This window comes from Diadema antillarum, unplaced genomic scaffold, assembly GCF_040938485.1.
Source record: "Diadema antillarum isolate AM-2024a unplaced genomic scaffold, OU_Dant_1.0 seq00000793_RagTag, whole genome shotgun sequence".
In the NCBI taxonomy this organism is placed as follows: Eukaryota; Metazoa; Echinodermata; class Echinoidea; order Diadematoida; family Diadematidae; genus Diadema; species Diadema antillarum.
In genome coordinates, this window is record NW_027271680.1 from 403,375 (window position 1) to 425,714 (window position 22,340).

The 22,340-nt window shown below is 42.0% G+C and overlaps 2 protein-coding genes across 2 annotated transcripts in view; both read left to right on the forward strand.

The window, feature by feature from the left end:
* LOC139739304 (uncharacterized) overlaps nucleotides 1-18,172 on the forward strand; it is a 33,954-nt gene extending 15,782 nt beyond the window's left edge. Inside the window, exons 16-30 of the mRNA XM_071649920.1 lie at nucleotides 209-388; nucleotides 761-1,164; nucleotides 3,931-4,193; nucleotides 4,504-4,717; nucleotides 5,398-5,535; nucleotides 5,902-6,615; nucleotides 7,032-8,591; nucleotides 9,081-11,381; nucleotides 11,836-12,009; nucleotides 12,789-12,941; nucleotides 13,612-13,996; nucleotides 14,910-15,099; nucleotides 15,692-15,900; nucleotides 17,175-17,353; nucleotides 18,087-18,172. Of these exons, the coding sequence (XP_071506021.1) occupies nucleotides 209-388; nucleotides 761-1,164; nucleotides 3,931-4,193; nucleotides 4,504-4,717; nucleotides 5,398-5,535; nucleotides 5,902-6,615; nucleotides 7,032-8,591; nucleotides 9,081-11,381; nucleotides 11,836-12,009; nucleotides 12,789-12,941; nucleotides 13,612-13,996; nucleotides 14,910-15,099; nucleotides 15,692-15,900; nucleotides 17,175-17,353; nucleotides 18,087-18,172 (7,150 nt within the window). The remainder of the gene's footprint in view (nucleotides 1-208; nucleotides 389-760; nucleotides 1,165-3,930; nucleotides 4,194-4,503; nucleotides 4,718-5,397; nucleotides 5,536-5,901; nucleotides 6,616-7,031; nucleotides 8,592-9,080; nucleotides 11,382-11,835; nucleotides 12,010-12,788; nucleotides 12,942-13,611; nucleotides 13,997-14,909; nucleotides 15,100-15,691; nucleotides 15,901-17,174; nucleotides 17,354-18,086) is intronic.
* A 127-nt stretch (nucleotides 18,173-18,299) lies between these two features.
* The window catches only part of LOC139739305 (uncharacterized), a 52,579-nt gene continuing 48,538 nt past the window's right edge, over nucleotides 18,300-22,340 (forward strand). Inside the window, exons 1-2 of the mRNA XM_071649921.1 lie at nucleotides 18,300-18,475; nucleotides 20,765-20,956. Of these exons, the coding sequence (XP_071506022.1) occupies nucleotides 18,356-18,475; nucleotides 20,765-20,956 (312 nt within the window). The 5' untranslated portion in view covers nucleotides 18,300-18,355. The remainder of the gene's footprint in view (nucleotides 18,476-20,764; nucleotides 20,957-22,340) is intronic.

A 22,340-nucleotide genomic window follows, 5' to 3' on the forward strand; every position in this document is an offset into this window, starting at 1 on the left:
ATACATAAATGGTTAAGACCTTGTCTTATATCTCACTGACTTAAATTGGATACATTATTTTTGCTAACCTGGTGCTGATATCCTTGCTTTTCTAGGACTCATTACGCTATCAGCAAAACACTGCACTTCGAACTTGAAGAAATCAAGAAAAAGAGAGTCAGTTCATTCATTTTACTTCAATTTGATGTGATTGACTCCTCCTACTCAGATTCCACGCTGGAAGATTGATCGGCGACCAATCATCTTTCTTGCACGTGGGACCGGGCCAGGTGTTCGTTGTCCACGTGACCGAGTGGGAGGAGCTTGAAGCCAACATACACATCTACGAGGGAGGGACTCTGCTGTTTCCGCCTTCTTTTACCTGCTACAATGTGGTCATCACCATAAGGTACTGACTGATGTCAACTGATAGACACTGATCTCCATGATATTCAATATGTGGATGTGGATGAAACAAAAAAAAAAGTTTATTGATATAGAATTATGACTCGCGTGACACTGTGTCATCAAAACACACCAAGTTAAATATCTTTCTAATTAGTGTCAGATCATTCTTCGTCATGTAGAGGCGTCGTAGAAAATATTTCGGTTTCCTGAAATGGCAATAATTGAACTAATGTTGAAGTGATGTATTTCAATTTTTATTTGCTGTACTTGATCTTGTGACTTCCTCAACAAGTTGACATCTGCATTTTATAGGAAACGGGCAGTGTAAAATTTTTTAGAGTTTGCCCTTATTTTGCTTGTTTTGTTTTGTCAGGGGAACAATCAGTGCCCATGACATCACGGTCGGCTCTGGATGTCGTCTGCTCTTCTCAGAAACCGGAACCTCGAGTCTCCTTGGCGACGATCTCCAGACATCCCTGGATGTTGGGGCTGGCAATCTGGCCGGTCACTACCGGTTTGACTCCCTCATCGTTGCCGATGGTGGTGAGGTCACGATGGTCGACGACCTGCCCGCCACCAATCGGAGCTTCACGCTGACCGTCGACACGCTGCGTATCAGGGGAGGGGGTCGGCTCCACGAGGTGGATTTCATCATCAACGCCAACCGTCTCATCGTCGATGACCTCGGGATGCTGGTCGCCGATGAGCACGACATTCCCTGCGTTCAACCCGATGGAGACGGCTCAGAAGCCTCGCAGGCAAACACGGGTGCTTCAGGTTAGTCGTACCTATCTCGCCATTCGTGACATAAAATCGCAAAAGTGAAACGCCACACTTAAGTTGACTTTAATAAAGATTAATAGATAAAATTACATACCTCATTTCTAGAATCCTCTCATCTGATTGGTTAAAAGGGGAGTCATGAAAATAGCTGTGCCCTATTTTTGAGTTACTGTGACCGGGGCCCGGGCACATTTAGTAAATAGGTTTGGAGACAGTCGCGACCCCGTACACATAGATCGCTCATAATGTACGCACCAATGATACCACCGCCGCGCATTCGATGAGCGTGCTGTAAAAGAGACTAGCGGACTGGTTTGGAGACAGTCGAACCCCCGCACCCCGTACACTTGCACTGTACACATAGATGATCACTCATACATGTACGCACGAATGATACGACCGCCGCGCTGTCGATCAGCATTGATTACGAGTGCTGTAAAAGAGACTAGAATCTATATTTTCGGTATCTATATTTCGGAATCTATATTTTCGGTATATAAAACAAATAATGACTGCTTGATATTCGGGGTACAGTTAAAATTACGTAGGCCCTCGGTGATGTGAAAACCATAACCATGCCCTCAGCTTCGCTTCGGGCATGGTTACGGTTTTCACATCACCTTGGGCCCGTAATTTTAACTGTGCCCCTCATAGCAGTCATTATTTGTATACTATAAACACAAACTTGGAACAGTAAATGTTCAATTAAAACCACAGAAAACCTTTAAGATCATAGGATTTTCAGACGACACAAACTTTCCAAAAACAATGATATCGCTCAGGGGTCACAATGTGCAGAATATAAATTGAGATGATGACGTCATATTTAGATCTCCCCTTCGTGTGCACGCAAATCTTCACTGAACTTCCTTCATTGATCTACTGTATGAAGAAAAGTATTTTACTGCACATCAAATTCTTCCATTTAACGAATAATCAACGATGGCCTTAAATTGCAAAGGGTGCCTAATTTTCCTGTTCAAATAGTATGTATAATTAGTAACAAACTAGGTGGTGTTTAATCTTTGAACCAAAACTGATTTAGAATTGTGAGGCATACTGTCTGAGTAGCTTGCCGTATATTAAAGGGCAATATTACAGTCTTGTGAAGACAGTCTCTTCACTTAGCTGTCTAATTTTTTGTTGTCTGAGATAATGAAACTTTCCCCTTTACAATTCGATTTCCGTTCCTTTTCTTACTTTCCCCATGAAACAATAAACTTAACTCAAAATGGAAACTAGATCTTACTTGGTTCTATAATAAAAATAAGTTGGACCAAATCGGAAATTTCCCTTCATATGAAACTCGATTAGGGGGACGATTATGAGGTACGATGGGTAAAATGATACTCGATGGCTTTCATACGATTGAGGAACGTGTATAGAAGCTAACGTTTGATGTTTTCGAAAAGTGATGAAGGTTTCAAAAAATGGCATAGAAATATGCACAACATCAACACAATAATGTAGCGACCTTGGAAATAGGTAAGCCTGACGGACATAGGTTTCGCTGCTGATGAAGGACATAGAAAGCACAGGAAGGTGAACAGGAAAGAGCCGTAGAACAATGGCGTCAAATTATTTCTGTCCAGATGCGTTTGTTTCGTGTTCGGCATGTTCGGGTATAAGTGTTAATGTGTGAAGGCAGCATGCTTCCGTTTGGATGTGTGCACGCCGTGTGCTTGGTACAAAATGATTGTATCTGACCACTGACGTGATAAGAGGAAAAGTGGAAGATTAAGTAAGTCCACACACATCCTCACCGAAAGATCACACACACGTGACTGCTAGTATGGTCCTAGAGAGACAGTAATGTATTCACTTTGTTATTCTTATGAGATCAAAGCTGCATTAGCTTCATCACACTATGGATTACAGAAAGGAAAGGACTTGTTAAATAAAGGTTAGCACGACTAAGACTTGAATAACAATCATCCTCACGTCAGTAAACTCATCAAACATTGAAATGCATCACATTAACCAAACTCTTCTGTCTATGTCTCTTCCGTCTTGATGGTGCCAAAGAGCTCAGAGTTGTAAAAGAAGGCAAGAGTATTCTGTCTTCGTGTATTGGAATGAATAATGCCGTATTGGATATGATGATCTGAACATCGATAAGATGAAAACAAAATCATGACAATATCATTCGATTATAATTATAAATTTGAGCAGTGTTGGTTAGAATGCTCCCGGTGTATTTCCGCAATGCGAAGTGATTCAATAAAGTAATGAACGCATGAAACCTTTAGGTGGCAAAATAGTGGTAAGTGTTGATACAGGCTCTGAATTTAATTTGTGTCATACCCATACGTGAGAAAACCCTCAAACTTCACCTTCACTCATGTTTGTGTGTGGGATATGGAAATTAGCAGTAGCATACACGTCCGAGAGAGGATTATATTCTTTTGAGATACTGATGAACGCATCCCTGAATATGATTGCACTCACGTACTGATGAACGCATCTCTGAATCTGATTACATTCACGTACTGATAACGCATCCCTGATCTTAATTGCACTAACGAACTGATGAACGCATCCCTGAATTTGATTGCACTCACGTACTGATGAACACATCCCTGATCTTGATGGCACTCACGTACTGATGAACGCATCCCTGAATAAGATTGCACTCACCTACTGATGAACACATCCCTGATCTTGATTGCACTCACGTAGGCCTACTGATGAACGCATCTTGAATATGATTGCACTCAACATAATGATGAAGGCATCCCTGATTTTGATTGCACACCACAGGTGCTGGCCATGGAGGGAGAGGAGGGCGTGGCACTGGCCAGCGCATCACTGGTGCCCCATTCGGTCACCTCTTTGAGCCATCCCATCTGGGATGCCGAGGAGGGGGCACGGGAGGTGGTCTGGGAGGGGGTAGAATGTTGCTGGTAGTCAACGACACCCTGAAAGTCGATGGAGAGGTCAGCGCTGATGGTGGAGCAGGAGCAAGTTACGCCGATGGAGGAGGTAGCGGTGGATCCATCGAGATACACACCAGACTAATGCAGGTAAGACATTGCCTGCTGGTTGGAAATTGGACAACAAAGATTTGATTCCTAATAGAAACTTGATTTCGTAGGGATCAAGCCATTTAACGGTTTCTTTTTTTCTTACCAGTTGATCACCTGGTCCCGAGAAAGGTCTGTTGATTTCGATCTTATGTTTTTTTTTCTTCATCGTGTTTGTAGCATCCATTTACAGTAGACATCGAATTTCGATCATATTCACGTTTTCCCTATATAGATTACACGTTTGAATGTGCTGATTCAGCCATATCTTTTTTTTAACACTATATGAATATTTCTAATATACACATAGGGTTATGGTAGAGTGACGGCCAATGGTGGGGACGGACAAGGCTACACCTCCAACTTCATCACCTACTACGGTGGGGGCGGTTCAGGAGGGCGCGTTGCAGTTTATTTCTCCCTGAATCGGACGTTTTCTGGCTCCTTTGAGGCCCAGGGTGGATCATCCGGTGGCTCAACAGCAGGACACGGGGGTCCGGGAACCATGTTTTTCTACCATACAGGTACAACCCATCCTGAACCGGTTTTTCAAACTTCTTTTTTAGGGTGGTGTATCTTACTCAGCAGCGATTGTTTGCAGGCGTAGCGAATTCTAGGGAATCTTAGGTTTCGTCAAGATTCGTTAACAGTTGTAATAAAATTCGGAAACAATAGCAATCAAATTCGCAAAAAGTTTTCATTGTCATAAACAGTTTTTCTTGTCACAAGGAAATGAAGAGTTTGTTCGCAAAAACCGATAAGTCCATATTTGCCAAATGGAGATATTTGCGATTAAAGGTCAAGAAAAATAAAGAGAATAATAAGAAAATTTTTGCTTCTTTTGACCATAACTTCAAAAATATACCTTTATATTTAGCGACCAATATATCATTTAAAAGGTATCATTTCGTACTTCATGACAGAGACCGTACTTCAAAATCTTCAAAAAAATCTCCTTATTAACTGCAGCACGAATCACCGTGCATATAAAGTATATGTCAGTAAGCATGGCGTGGCGGTTATTGCCACAATCGTCCTTTCATTAGAAGTACATGTACTACTATTATTTATTTATCAACTATATTGAATCTTAATTTTGTCGTTTTTCATGTACTGTTCACATGCATACAGTTTTAAATGTCAACCAGTTTTGTCGGGACTAATTTTCACTCTATGCCCCCTTCCCTCTATCCACATGCACCAGAATTCAACCATCGCACCCTGATTATTGACAATAAAGGCAAGCCTCCCGTCGAGGACGACATCCAGAACTATTCGGACCTGAGTGAGGACTCGGGCAGGGCGTGGATTTTGCCATCTTCCGGGAATCATAACTTCTCAGGTAGGGACAGTAGCAATGCTGAGAAAGCAAAAGCACTTTGATCAGAAGTTATGTGCCTCACGGTCATAAATTCGGGAGGAGCACACATAATTGATGAGAAATTTTGTGACGTGGGGAGTCTTTGTTTCCCTCATGAAAGACCTGTTACATTATTTTACATCTAAGTGTTGTGCCAATTACAATTTGCTAAAGAAGTATTATGATCAAGTCTTCAGAAGCAGTAATATTGTATCTGTACTTTATGGTGGAACTGTCATAAATATAGACGAGATGACTCTTTGCTTTATCAATTTAATAGGTGAATGCAGACAATTTATCTTAGACTGTCATGGTCAAGGATTGTTTTCTTTTTCTTTACAAATGCAGGGAACCATGAGTACTACTTTGAAGAGTTTCAGTTGCTTGGTAACGCCCATCTTGCTCTCAGAGCTGAAAACGAGAGCCAGACGACCAGTCTCTATTTCGAAAATATGATTGGGGATCGTACTGGCACCCTCCACATCGGACCCAATCAGGTCATGGACCTCTATCGCCCTCAGATTGACCTTCCCTTTAACACGAGGGTCTACTCAAGTGGCACCCTTGGGCTTGCCAACGACACCATAGTACACGGCGTCACCATAACTTTGGATGGCACTCTCGTATTTGTCACCGATATTGTGTTGCACCACGGTGGGCGTTTGCTATTGAATCGCGGCGGAAAAACCGCCCTTGCTCCAGTGGATGGTCATTATGAGTTTAACTCAATCCATGTACAGGATGATGGGTATATCCGCATGACCTCTGACCCCGTGATTGACCCGGGGATGACATTTCGTGTGCGATCCCTCCAGATAGACGGAGGCGGCATTGTGGAGGCCACACACCTCTATATCCATGCGGAGAACATCACCATCGACGCAGGAGGTGTTCTGAGTGCCGATGGACAGGGCTACTCGCAGGATGACGGAGACCCTCGATACCCTAATGGCACCTTCAGGATGGGTCTTCACGGTGTTATAAACTTTGGGAAAGGATTTGAGGAACCTGGTGCTGGGTCGTCAGGTGGTGGACATGGTGGCAGTGGTGGTCATGGCATTGGTAAGTTAACCCAAGCACATGCTTGTAAGGACGATTTGGATATCAATGCTATGATTATAAGATTGCTCTTGAAATTGTTTTGCAAATCATTTTAACCTTAATAGTGGAATATGATAGGAAAGGGTGTATTGTGAGAACACTTGTAGATTATGTGAATGGAAAAGTTTATAAATTGATATTGACTGACTTACCAAAATGCATCTGGAAGCTTGAAATAGCGCCCGTCTTTTCTGTGTTTTGTGAAGATTCAGTTGCTCCCTTATTGACATGTTTTTTTCTTTTTGTACTGCTTTATTTGCATTACTTAAATCTATTCACAGACATCGCCATATTATACGAAATTTCTTTTTTATAAAACACTTTAGTACGAATCGAACAGAAAAGATGTTACACTCGTCTGTTCATTTATAATGCAGGTGTACGTCGAACTGGAAGACCTTACAGCGATCTCTATGAGCCTACGGAGTTTGGGAGTGCCGGAGGGGGCGGTGCAGGAGGCGCTGGAGGCGGACGGATTTGGTTCAATGTCACTGACACTATTCACATTGATGGGGTGGTGTCCGCCAATGGTGCAGTCGGTGGTGAATCCAGTGGGGGTGGTAGTGGTGGCAGTATTTGGATGCACTGCAACCTCATCAAGGGGTATGGTTCCATCGCGACAAATGGTGGTGGAGGGGGTTCTCAGTCCGGAGGTGGAGCTGGTGGAAGAGTGGCCCTGTACTTCTGGCAGAACCGGACATCAACGGGCTTCAAGTTTGAATCTCATGGAGGTGCTCCTTCTCAGTCAAGCCAGGAATGTGAAGGAGGAGGCCCTGGCACCATCTTCCTTTACCACATGTTCCATGATCATAGATCACTGTTCATAGAGAATGGAAATCTTGTACCCAAACAAAAGCTCATCGACTGGCAGAATCTGGAAGAGGATGGTTGCCGAGGTTGGATCCTACCCATTTCAGGATCTCATGATTTTGCTGGTTCCAACAATGAATTCCTGTTTGAGGAGCTCCAGATCTATGATGGAGCTCACGTGGCCATTTTGCCACCTAATCAAACCGAAGACTCACTGGGTGTACAGCATGAATTCTTTAGCCATCCATTTGGAGCTCTGTCGACTGAAGGCTTCACTGTGTCATCTGCCCCAATCCTTCATTTCCTGCACATGATTGGAGACAGGACGGGAGCCGTTCATCTGGCTGACATGCAAGAAATGGATCTTGAACGAGAGGACATTGACCTTCCATTCAGTGTATATGTCTACAGGGGTGCACATCTTGGTCTTGCGCCCAGGACCGTGGTTCATGGTGTTGAGATTTACAACGCTGGTACACTCTCCCATATTGTAAACCTTACACTGCATCACGGAGGGTACATGTGGCTGAGGCATGGCGGCCATACTACTGATGAACCAGAAAGCCACTACCAGTTTGAATTTGTCAGGATACAGGACAGTGGCTGGTTGAACGCTGTCACGGATCCAATTCTTGAACCAGGCATCACTTTCATTTCCAAAGCATTTTTCATCGAGGGTGGGGGAAGGATGCAGGGTTCGAGACTCACAATTCTCTCCCAAAACATCACAGTTGATGATGCTGGACTCCTCTCAGCTGATGGCACAGGGTACTCGTGGCACCATGACAATGTCACCCATGGTAGTAATTCCTTACATGGAACAGTCAACCCCGGTAAACCACCGGATGACCTGGGGTTCCGAGCAGGGGGAAGCCATGGTGGTACCGGAGGTCGTGCTTTCTTGCCCAGTGGCGGATCGGGTCAACAAAACAGTAACTCACAAGGAACCTGTATGTTTGACAATTCTGGCTGCCAGCAACACATGGATTTAATGTCTGTGTCGGGGAGGGCAGGTTTGCCGTATGGCGACTTGTATGAACCCTACGTGTTTGGCAGCTCCGGTGGCTTAGGATCGGAGGACCAACCAGGTGCTGCAGGAGGTGGTATAATCTGGATGAATGTCACAGGTATACTCAACAGGATATGTATATCTCTATTTAATCTTCATTTTTTTGTTTGTTTTATCAGGACTCAAAGAAGAACTTAAATAATCAAAACATGCCATAAACGAAAAACCAAAACTGTTATGAAATGTTAGAATTCTCAGATGTCTAAAGAATGATCAAACTTAACACTTTTGATTCAGGAACATGTTACCATGTTTTCTCGAACAGATTAACCCTGGACAAAAACATTCATCATTGAAAAATGACTTTTAGAACCTTTTGCCAATGCTTTTGTCAGTTGTCAGTTCGCGATATTCAGGAATATGGCAATTTACAATGAAATAGGAAAGACCTGGCAATAATGCAAGAAGTTGTAGGCCTAAATATAGAAATATAAAAAAGATTGGAAGTGATTATTTTGTTGTTTAAGGAGTGAAAACACGGGAGTGGAATGAATTTCGCTGTTTTCCCCATTTTCTTAAAAGTTAAGTCTTTTTTCCCTATCCACAGATACCTTGCATATCGATGGTGAGGTGACTGCACGGGGATCTGATGGTGATGGTGGTGCAGGGGGAGGAAGTGGTGGGAGTATGTGGATCTTCTGCACCACTGTCAAAGGCTACGGAAGGTTCTCTGTGGACGGAGGCAACGGTTTCATTGACTCGTCTGCTGCTGACATTTCAAGTGGAGGAGGGGGCGGTGGAGGACGGTTTGCACTTTACTTCAAGTTCAACCAAACTTCCACAGGTTTTAGTTACCACGCTAGGGGAGGAGAGGGGTGGGCCAGTGCTAGTTCACAAATGGAAAATGGGGGAGCTGGAACTGTCTTTATCTACGACATGACTATTCAGCATCGGACATTGATATTGGACAATGGAGGTTTGCAGCCGCGGACTCCTCACCACACTCTTTGGAATTACGCAGAGATAGCCTTGGATGGTTGCAGGTCTTGGATCCTACCCCAGTCCGGGCGTCACTTTTTTGCCAATGGCACCTACACCTACCACTTTGAGGAACTTCAGGTGAATGGTGCTGCCCATGCTGCTGTCCTAACTGATCCCGTCGACTCTGAAGCCACCTTGTTCTTCCTGTACATGATTGGGGATCGAACGGGCACACTACATATTGGTTTCAATCAAACCTTGGATTTAGAACGACCCGAGATTGATCTACCATTTAGCACCAGGGTGTACCATGGAGGGTACCTTGGCTTGGCACCAGACACCACCGTGCACGATGTCAGCATATGGATGCATGGCACCCTTGGCCACATAATTCACTTGGTGATTCGCCACTATGGGGTGTTCTCTATGGAGCATGGTGGCCATACCGAAGGTCATAACAGCAGTTTCTACAGTTTCAAGACAATCGTTGTTCAGGATTTCGCTTTGATGTCTAGTAGAACTTCAACAACCCTCGATCCAGGCATCACTCTGAATGTTGGAAGTCTGGACGTAGAGGGAGGAGGAGAAGTGAGATTCTCCCATGCATTCATACAGGCAGAAAATCTAACAATCGACGATGGAGGGCACTTGCATAGCGATGGATTCGGCTACAACACTACGAACATTCTAAATGCAACGAATGGGGTCAATATTGGTAGAGGAAATTGTCACATCAGTGGGAGTTCCGGAGGTGGCCATGGCGGCACGAGTGGGCGGGGTGTTGGTGCTGATCAAACTGGTCAGCCGTATGGAAATCTCTACGAGCCCTTTGACTTCGGTAGTGTAGGAGGCGGAGACTGCGGTGGAGGTGGCGGAGGATTTCTGCTGCTCAACATCTCTGACACGGTGAAGATCGACGGTGTCATGAGTGCCGATGGAAAGCCTGGAGGGAACGGACGTAGCGGAGGAGGTAGTGGAGGAAGCATCCTCATGACATGCAATCTCATACAGGGCCGTGGGAAGATCACCGCAAACGGTGGCTCCTCAGGGGACATCACCCAGAGTGGTGGGGGTGCAGGTGGAAGAATTTCGGTGTATCTTTGGAGGAATGAGACCTTTCGAGGCAGATTCGTGGCTCACGGTGGAGTGGGATATGAGCCTGGAGGCCCGGGAACTGTGTTTTTGTACCATCTCGTTCACGAGCATCGCACACTCTTGGTTGATAATGATTTCCTGTCGAGTAGCCATGTCTCTGCGGTTGAATCCTACGCCGACATCACAACGGATAGCTTTAAGGCGTGGGTTTTGCCACAAAGCGGAGAGCATCACTTTGCTGGCGGTAAACATGACTACCACTTCGATGAACTGCAGATCTATGGCAATGCTCACTTTGCTATCCTGATGCCAACTCCCAATGACAGCACCTCCCTGCACTTCCGTCACATGATTGGTGATCGTTCAGGAGTCATTCATGTCGGACCTAATCAAGTGGTGGACCTGAGGCGAGACTTCCTTGACACGCCTTTCAGCTCCTATGTGTACCAAGATGGCTATCTTGGCCTAGGGCACGACACGGTCCTCAGTTACGTCTTCGTCCACATTGCTGGCACGGTTGATCACATCCACAATCTTACTCTTTACAATGGTGCGGCAGTACAAGCGCAACTTGCAGGTTCAACAAACCGTCTTCCAGCGAGACAGTTTAGATTTAATGGCACAGTGACTGTAAAATCGCGCTCCGTCTTCAATTTTTCTTCTCCCTTTGCCCACGGTGATGCATATCTCCTGAAGACGGGGGATCTGATTGTGGAAGGAGGGGGAAAAGTATATGGCAAGAACTTTGTCCTAGAAAGCCTGAACTTGACCGTTGATGATGGTGGCTTTGTGGACGTAAGTGACGGAGGATACCTCGCAGAGCGTGGTCGAGGTAAGCATTTGCTGACACCAAATATAACCATAATATATATATAACCATAACTACTTCCAAATAGTACGCAAATCAAGTCAAACATTTTGTCATTTAGAATATTCTGTGAGTACAGCAAAAGCCTTTATAATATCAAGTATTTCATATCCCACGAGGGGACTTCATCTTTTAACCTTTGATACATCAACTTTTATGCATTTGTAGTCTTCACGCTCCCAGAACTTGGACATTGCCAGTATTAATGGATATTCCGCCACCATCTAAGGTTTTTTGGTTTTTTTATTCATTTGCTTGTTATTAACTTCTCCCAAGACCTGAGACTGTTAGAATAAATTCAGCGGCCAAGAGCCTGGAACCTGAGCCTTTAAATTCAAGACGGGACCGGCCATTCTGTAGAACACTTGAGGCCAGCTAAATTGTGGCTGTCCTCTTATTTTCCCATGTCATTCGGCAGGTGCTGGAGTGCTGCATCATCTAGGGAGCAGCGGCGCCTCACATGGCGGGCTCGGTGGGAGAGGGGAGTGTCGAAACTTCACAACATGCTTCCTACCCAAAAACCTACCCTACGGCTCTGTCTACTGGCCAAGGGACTTCGGCAGTGGAGGTGCAGGAGCTGATGGTGGTATAGGTGTGTTGAAAACCTGTGCAAATTATTACATATATAATATACTTACCTGGAAGTATTACCTCCTCAATCTGCATCACTACCAAAGACTTCTACATGTTGTTAGCGGCCTGCAGACCCGCTCAGATGAATCTGTTTGGAAAGTTGTGTAATGCTATATTATCTTATTTTGGGAGGAGCTTATAGGGCTCTGGCTGAATTAGGACTAGGCCTAAAGGATATTAATTTTGGTGGTAAAATATATGAATAAAGTCGACAATTTGTTTTATGTTACTGATGATTCTTCAACCCAGGGTTCTTTCAGTTTATTACATGCTCCTACAGATGCGTGTAACCTAGGATTTTTTTAAAGAATTTTTTTTAATCATGTAGATATTCAGACAAAAGCATGATATGTTGACCGGTCCATTACCTTTACACAGCTGTAAACATTAACAATTGACTGTATTACAACATGAAAACATTAATGAAAGTTGATCGCTATAAGGATGCACGATCATGTATCGTTGATAAACGCTAAGTGGCTTGATAGTTAGCCTTAGAGGAATGCATTACATGTAACTGTCTTACGGAAGCACAAAACTCATTGGTCTGTCAGTTTAGCTCACTTGGTACCAATGTGTTTGAATGATTCTTCCTAGCCAATGTGCGCCTTAGTCATAAGATCAATCTGCAAGATTTTGGCATGAAGTCTGCAGTTGTATGGTCGTTGATTGTATGTCTATGGCCGTGCTGTAATATACTTTTCAAATACTTCTTAAACCTTTGCGCTTTTCGTTTAGGTGGTGGAATGCTGCACATCATCGTAGAGGACACTCTCCGCGTTGACGGCACGATCGCAGCCAACAGCCTTGACCTCCCCTTGTCCTCCGTAGGAGCCACGAGCTCCGGCGGGAGTGGAGGAAGCATTCTGGTAGAGACTGGGGCCTTTGTGGGTAAGACGATCCACACATCCAACACACACTGACACACGGAACATAAAAACATAGCCGCCAAGTAATCACATTTCTTGATTGCCATAAGTCACTGGCTTTGCTTTACATGATAAACATTATGCCTTGAATAATAAAAACTATTCATATTTCAGTGGCCATGAAAGAATCGTGGACTCCTCCCTCTCCGCTTCTGCAACTCCAAACCATGAAATTAATTCAAATAAATGCAGGCTTGAGAGAATTTTAATGTTTTAACTCCAAGAGTGGTTCTCGTTTTACATAGATCATTAGGTTTTTTGTACTAGTTCGTGATTAAGTAGATAAATATCTTCAACATGTGAAGATATAGAATGATCATAATTATCGAGAATGAGCAGGATTGCGCCCGTTCATCGGTTGTAGAGAAGATGTTGAGGGCTGACCACGTATTGTGGATGTTGAAATGTTTTATGAGTTGTCCATAATCACATCGATACAATGCTTATTTCTTTATAGGGGTGTTGAAGTATGACTGTAATGTTGGGACCCAACATCTTTGTTGATGACCTTGACTGATGATTGCATAGAAGTGGTTTGGAATGTTGCTACTTCATATTGATATCATTTATCGATGTCATTCATATGGATATCGTTTAGATAAATGCGGTGTATGCTCTCCGTTTTACTTCAGGTGGTCACACTGGTTCCATAGAGGCAAGAGGTGGTGCAGCCAGGTTCACTAATGGTGCCAGTGGTGCCGGTGGAAGGATTGCCATCTACCACCGGAGCAACGTCACCCACGGAGAATATCACGGTGCCTTGATAACCGCCGGTGGTGCCATTGCTGCTAGTGGTGCCGAGGCTGGGGCAAGTGGCACTGCGTACCTCCAGCACACAGTAACAGGATACTCTGTCTTGCAGGTGGACAACGCCGGGAGGAGGCCTGTCACGAAGGAAATCGAGAATATTGGGCGCCGTCTGAATATGGACGGGGGCGCCAAATCCAAATCTCGGTTCTACTCGGCGCCCTCCGGCGTAACCGTTACCTCTACCGTCAGTGCGTTTGATGATCACCGGTTAGTGACTAATTATTATTACGAAGAAGAGTCAGGAATAGAAACTTTTGTTGTTTTGTTATTTCTAACCGGTCTGTTCCTGTCTTTCAAGTATTCAATAGAGGAGTAAATTTGTAAGATAAGCCTATTTGCGCGGGACTCACTTTCATCACTTTCCACAGTGTTCTATAACCTTTAACCCCGATGTACATGAGGACTCTTCTTAGAATTGGAACGATGTGCGAAAGTATTTCATAACTCAAGATGACTTACAAGGACGATTTATAGCTCTTTAACCCTCAGATAATCAAATTCAGAATGAAACAAAATTCATCTTCTCTTAGGCAATGTGACCATTGAGACTGGTCTGCATAGTATCCCAGGTGCTCTGCTTAAAGCAAGCCGCCCATAATTCGACCATAACGCCGTCCAAAGTTCGACCGCCAACAAAATGCAAAACCTATGCTTTTGCGCGTGGTCGAATTTCGGCACATGGTTTTTACTGCTATTCCATTTTCAAAGATTGCAATGATAGCCATTTCCATGATGTATGAAAGTCTTTAGAATAATAATAGTAATTTTCTTTGAAAGCAATACTGCACTTATCATTCAATCACCTAGTGAATGTGATAACGATAAACTTGTGGAAGCAGAAAGGCAGTTCAGACATCTTTGCACGTACGGATCATCTCGTCCTAGTCGACCTCCGATAAGTAAAAAAAAAATAATAATTCGAAAATAATGGATGGATATTAACAAGGGTTACTGTAATTCTAATGCGTAATTCGAAATTCACATAAGTCGAAGATTTTCTCAAGTCCTTTTAAAATCGACGTAGGCGAATGTGACTGTATATTCTCAGAACACGGTTGAACCTACAATAACCTTTTTTTTTATCCAGGTTTGAATCCTTGTCTCTGTTTCTGCCCCACAGGACGCACACTGATGACCAGTTCTACTTCCTAGCCTATCTCTTTGACCAGACCTTCAGCAATGACGCCAGGTCATATTATCGCAGTGATTACTCCAGTTCTTCCCCAGTCTTGACCTTTGACCTGGGTCAAGTCTTCTTCGTCAACTTTCTCAGGGTGCACGTGGCTTGCGCTGTGCCGTCAAGTTTCCGGGTAATTATGAGATCAGCTTTGAATTTAGGAAAAATGATGAAATTGTGTGCTCGATATCTACACAAAGAAATCTAATCAAAGAATATTTTACGTGTCGTTGCGGAATTATGTTATACAATTTCAATCTTGATAAATAGTTGTTGTTTTTTAGTTTGATTTATCTATCTGTTTATCAGTCTGTCCATTTATTCATCTATCCGGCTATCTATTTATGCTTTTATCTATTTATTTTGTGTGTCCGGATGTTTTGATCTCCCTCCGAAAATTGCCTTGAGAAGCAGTTGCCTCCAGAAACTAACGATGCATTCGTTACGTATTGGACGTATTTGAAAGTGTCCAACCGTAGAAGTAAGAAGTAACCGACTTCGATAACTCATCGTGATCCAGCTGTAAATGTCATGTGAGACTTTGAACTGGTTTTTGTAATGGCAAACTGTCGAATATTTCAGCATAATTGGCGACTAAGGATACACATTTACCCCATAAAAGTATGGCATTTTAAGGGTTTAGCTTTTACCTCTAATTTCAGATGGAGTATCTAGGTTAAATATGGAGAAGTTCATGTGTAAGTTTTCATAATAATATAACACAGGTTACATCTGCATTATCCGGGGTGTCCCATCCGGTAACCGAAACATGGGTGAGTCCCCCAAGTCCTTGCGAGGGGTCCGAGCCGTTCATTGAACTTCCGGTCAAGCGCAGAGCAGACACGCTGATCATCTCCCTGCAGCGGAGCTCGTCTAGCACAGCAGCCCTGTCAGAGGTTGAGATCTACGTGGGAGAATCACACGTTCACTCCAGGTACACTTTGTTGGTTACTTACAGAGCCTGCATGATTGTACCTCGATGTGGGTAAACACGGACTGTTTTAGGTTTTTCCATGTACCTACGTAATCAGTCATACACCTAAGAATCATCATATCATCAATATCATGAAATGAAAAGAGATGGCATTATATTTCTCTACTAAGATATGAGCTGAAAGCTTCACGCTACTTTCCCCTCCTCAACAAAGTTTATCACAGGCAACTCCCGTTCTAACGAAATCCTCTTTCCTCTCGTTGTATCGAAACTTCTTTGTAGGCAAACTATATATAAAGATAATTATAGAGATAGTAATTTCGGAACCTGAAGTTATACTTCATTGTAACAAGAGTGCAGTTATAACCGTGTTCGTTAATAACGGGAGGGGACTGTGTGCCTAAGTCACCTTCCACCTGGGAGGTGACTTATTATTCCTTTCTTTTTTCCTATGTTCCACCACAGTCCCCTTTGGGACTCGTCAAGAGAGAATAACCTGTAGTCATCACCTAGTGTCTCTACCTTTCTTTTCACCTATTCCTCTGCCTTTCCTCTATACTCTGAGAAAACTACGTTCAACTTAGCATCTTTTGTCACACTTGGAGCACCATTATCATGTTGATTACCCGGTGCAACCTACTTTGCGCCTTTCAGACCAGAAAGGTGCGAAGTTGCACCTTTGAAGGTGCTAACTGGTTTGAAAGGTGCCAAGTTACACCCGTAAATGTGCTCCCAGTGTGACACTGGTAAAGGTACAAGGTTGAACCTATTTTTCTTAGAATATATACCTAACAGACTTACCAGGTTTACCATCAGTTCTTTAATGACCTCTTAGAAAGAATGCATAATTTGTTTATCTGTCTTCTCCTTCTCGCCACCTTTAGTTCTTCCGCTTTCCACTTATTTTGCCTTTTTTTTCTCCGTCATTATCTCCGTCGTTCATCTTTCCGTTCAAATCTTCTCACTCCCCTTTCTTTATCCAAACAGACCTTGTCAGATCTACTCACATGGTGAACCGTAAAACTCTACATCTTTATGTCTTGTTTATTTTCCTCTGTTAATGTCTTTATATAGTTCATTCATTTTATCTGTTTGTGTCTGCCTTTATGTTTCAACTTCTGTTTTGGGCAATTCTTTAGATCTACTTACCTATAAACTTGTTGTATGTCTTTTCTTCATTTACCTACATTTCTGTTTGTATCTGTGTTTGTGTTTGTCTTTTAGTTTTTATTTCGTGTGTCTATTTTCCCCGTTTGCCTGTTACATGTGCGAAGGTATGAGTTCCGCGAACTGGACAGCGCCAGGACCTGGATAGAAGGCGAGAGTGGGACCAACTCTCACATGTTTGACAAACTTCACATCACGGGTGGCGCACAGCTGGCGTTCATGCCAAACGGGAACCTCATCGAACCTGTCACGGTACAGGTTGGGGAGCTGCTGGGGGACTCGACAGGTGGGCGTGGTTCTGTTTCTTTCTCAATGAACATAGCTATATTTTGAGAATAGTTAAACCCTAATCAGGCTTTTTTTTCTGCTGTGCTACGGGGGGGGGGGGGAGGGTTAATTACAGTATATCCTGCAGATTTCGCCCATCGGTGGGGCGATTGCAACAAAATTTGTCACGCACGGCACCCACGTCAAATCTACAAGATTGTGTTGTTGAATTTTTCAAGTTATCAGTTTCTAATTTTGAATCATTGGTTATGCAAATTAAGCCCATGATAAGATCGTAGTTTAGCTTACGAAACAATAAGTAAACGCACCAAGAGTCTAAATTTTTGTTCTTACATCTGCTTAAACATATTGTAACTATTGTACATAATAAAAATATATATTGTTGTTGGAAGATATTATCTATTTCCTTGTCTTCGACGTTTGTTATTTTCTTTGTTTTTCTATCAGAAATTGTCACCGCTTTTCTACCATGTTTAGCATAGGATTCAATCAAAGTGATTGATAGGAAAATGATGATTAAGCTTTTTGAGTTTCATATATGACAGAGCACTATTTCCCATACGGTAAGAAATGTATAAAAAAAATGCGCCCGCTTTGGGGTGACATGCATTTACAAAATGGGCATGGCTTCGGAAGGATACTTACCGACGTCGTAAATTTGGTCTGAAAAGTTGCGCGAGACTTTGGAAAAGAAACAAGAAGGCTCATGTCAATGTCTCCTCTGCTTGCAGAATTGTTGCACCCAACTCAAAAGGGAACTGATTCCGCCCACTCCCTTTCTTATGACTGGTGCAATATGATTCTCTGTGCTGTGTGACAAAACAACAACAACAACAAACAAAGCAAACATCCAATAAATAAACTTACAATCTTAAGCGAATAACGGAAGACAATTTTGATTTTGAAACTTGAAATATATCGCATCTAGTCAAACCTTTAGAGGTGAGTGTGCTTGTCCCCTTTCTACTCAGGCCGTCTTCATCTGGGCTTCAAACAGACGATGAGCATCAATGTGACCCACCCCGACATTTCCTTCAGCACGCGTGTGTACGAGGAAGGTGGACTGGTGATGCCTTCTCGGGCTTTCTTCAAGGGAGTGGAACTTGTGTCTTCTGGCAATGTAAGGTCACCAGTTTCTGTGAGATTAGATTTTTAGAGAGAATTAAGTTCTCCTACAAATGTCATGTTTGTTTCATATTGCTTTTATCTAATGCTTTAAAGCATCGATTTGCATTGCACCCAAGAAGCACCTATACGCTAGAAAAGTTCAAAACTTTTTTTTTTTTTGTATAGGAGACTGAATGAACATTATTGGCAAAAGGAAGCAAGTGACATCGAGTACTAATGCTACAAATAAAGAAAATATGTTTTTGAGTAGGCCCTTCAACATGGAAATATGTGATGAGAAAAATTGCCGGTATTCGTGCAAGTCATATGGTGATGAATTTATGAGAATTCGAAGAATTTTGATATTTCCATAGAAACTCATTATTATGTAACTTGCTTCCTTTGGCCAAAGTATTATAGATTTGTAGCAAACATGAAAAATTGGCAAAAGGAAGCAAGTGACAATCATATCATAAGGATGTTACTTGCTCCCTTTTGCCAAAGTATTTTAGATTGTGTGTAAATTTAAATGATTTGGCAAATTTGTTACCTCTTTATCACGCTATAGTCTTGTTTCCTCTTGTGTCGTCAAGTCATTTTTTTTTCTTGTTTTTCCTCCTACAAGTAGTCTTGTTGCTGTCCCAGTCCTGTTGCATGTTCATTACTCTGTTTGTAGTTGTTTTATGTATATAACTGTTTGTTCGTCTGTCTCTTAGTGGGCTGCCAAACTTTTTTGTGACGAACTTTTTGTGCGGATTTTTTGCTGTTTTCGATTCAATTTTTACATCGGACTTCTAATAAAAGAGGGGCCCACACTCTACAAGATCTGTCTTTTTAGTGGGTCCCTCCGTTTTTTTCACACAGTGCATATATTGAAAACTATTTCACTTTCGTTATCTTAGCAACTATTGCAATGTATCGCTACTGTTAGTTTTTTTTTTTGCTATTATTGTTGTTTTCTCTGTACAATTGTATGCATTGATTTTGTCACTTAAGAAAGTGAGATTTATGTTTGTGTTATATATTGTGGAAAAAACGAATAAAATATGAACTTGAACTTGAACTTGAAGCACGTGACAATCATATCATGAGGTTGTAACTTGCTTCCTTTTGCCAATTTTTTTCACGCAATTTGTGCACTTGCTTCCTTTTGTCACTCGAATATCTCAGAAATGGGCCAAAATTGTAACTTTTGGATTTTTCAGTTAAATAGAGCATGCCTCAAATATGCCAAATCGATAAAAAAGTCAATATCCATAAAAATGTCACTTGCTACCTTTTGCCAAAGTAGGGCAGTACAGTTGTCTTGTCTGATCTATTTTTACTACGTCTATGGTACCAATGAGACCAAAATCTCAATAAGAAATGCGAAAATCAAATTGCGTGTTGACACCTATACTGCTTATTGATAGGAAGCAACGCAGTTAAAAAAAAAAAAAAAACGTCCTCAAATAATGTGATATTGTCAGAGTGTTCTCATGTTGTATATTCTTTGTAAATTTGGCTATAGAGTAAACGCATTCTTCATTTTTTATCTTATTTTGCTTCGTTTAATCAATTTTCTACCTTGTTAATCCTCGTCTATGCCCACGCAGCATAACAGTTAGAAGAAATGCTACATTTTTGCAAATCGCAGTCGTTAGGATTTCGCCATAGGTTCACTGGTATCTATTAGCTGTATCAAAAACAACAACAACAACAACAACAACAACAACAACAAAAACCCAACCGTCATATGATGGGTTGCCTGAACATGAATAATAATATCCACTGAATTATCAAATGCATTCTTCTCCATATCTCTCCCTATACGTCCTTTCCCGCATAACAACGAAAATGAATTATAATATGTGTACTTCCTTGATAACAGCATTTTCGAATGCTATTGATGTAAACGTTTTTTTCAGAATAAATGCACTATAAAGTTAGAGGTACACGTAATATTCGGGATTCAAGAGAGCGCTTTGGATGGCGTAATGACCACGACACGTTCATTGAGAAGATCGACGATGTAAAGCGCTAGTTTACAGTTAATCTTGGGGATCATGGATGCTCTATTAATGCGTGCACAGTTAGCCGACACATCCAGTTTTGTTCCGATGCGTCCAGATGCGTCCAGTGCCGTGATTCGTCTATGCAACAGCGCCCTCTAAAATCCCTAGTCTGTGTACCTTCAAGCTAAGAAAATTTAGACCCCTGTCGTGCGACCTTGTAATTATGAAGCAAAAATGTATCTTCTTCATTTACCGTTTATTTTATTTTATTGTTACTTTTAATCATATTGGTAATGTGCCTCATCCAGGTTGCTGGCATCGACGACTTGTTCGTATTCGATGGCGGGTACGTTCACATCGACTCAAATGGCAGCATGGGATTAAACAGCGCCCCCAGTGAGCACGACCTGTCTAGTCTACACGTGCAGGATGGAGGAACTTTATGGCTTGAGGGCACCACTGTCTATGATAGAATGCAACTCAGTGCCACAAATGTTACAGTATGCAGCTGCTTCTTTAACCCTTATACAGTTGCACTTTGTTAAATTTTGCAAACCCACCTTGATTGCCAGTGGTATTTAATGAATTCCCCGTGCAGTGTTCCTATCATTCTGTCAGAAAATGAATCTGATAAAAACAATGCGACACCGTATAAAAAAGGGGAGGAGGCAGGGTTATCATGATACATTGCAGGCCTCATTGTATAACTATTCTAGATTCTTAGAAAGTGAATCTTTCTTTTACAATACAATAAGGCCTACTTAAAGGACAAGTCCACCTTCATATACATGTGGATTGAGTGAATGCAGCAATATTAGTAGAACAACTCAGTGAAAGTTTGGGAAAAATCGGACAATCCGTTCAAAAGTTATGAATTTTTCTATCTGCGTAGTCACTGCTGGATGAGAAGACTACTATAGTGTATGATGTCATATGCGTACAACCATATAAAGAAAATAAAAAGAGAATTTCACAAAACTTTACTTTTTGATTTAAGTGCACATTTCTTCGACTTGTTACTGACAATATGTTAAGGGTAATATTATTCTCCCTGCCTTCTGAAAGAGAGAAGTCAAGTGTTCTTTTGTAATGCTAGAAAAGTGAGAATATGTTGAATTTTCTTTATTCTTTCTTTATATCGTTGTACTCATGTGACATCACAAGCTATAGTAGTCTTCTCATCCAGTCTTGAGTGAGCAGAAACTTAAAAAATTCATAACTTTTGAACGGATTGTCCGATTTCCCTCAAACTCTCAATGATGTGCTCTACTAATATTGCTGCATTCACTCAACCCACATGTCTATGAAGGTGAACTTGTTCTTTAAGTGTTCGAGTATTAAAGCTGATTGCATCCAGTGACGTTCCTTGCCTCCGCACTTTACTTTATTCCCAAGCTTTTGTCCTTTGGTCTTGTACGTTATGTGTGTATGTGGTATAATGACAAACGAAGCTACATTTCTGGGGGGTTAGAACAAAACACATGACATATACTATGAATATAAATGGATATATACGGGATACATTCATTATATAAATAAAAAAATATATACGGAATTACGAAAATTCCTACAACAGTATAAATCAAGTGATGAGTGTGAGAAATGCTCATACCTGCCAACCTGCCTCTCGTGCGTTTGTGTCTCTCCTCGTGTGGTTGCATACGTGATCAGCTGTATAATATATGCTAGCATAATTACACATTATGCATTATATATATGTATATAATATGCGTATGTAAGTGATGTATTAATATACAAACTGTTTAATTTATTTTTGTGTGATTATAAAGATTATGCAGGTATGTATTTCGACAGATTTAAACATGTCTGCTTTTGATACTGCATAATAACAAAACATTTATCTAAATTGCTAGAAAGAGCTCA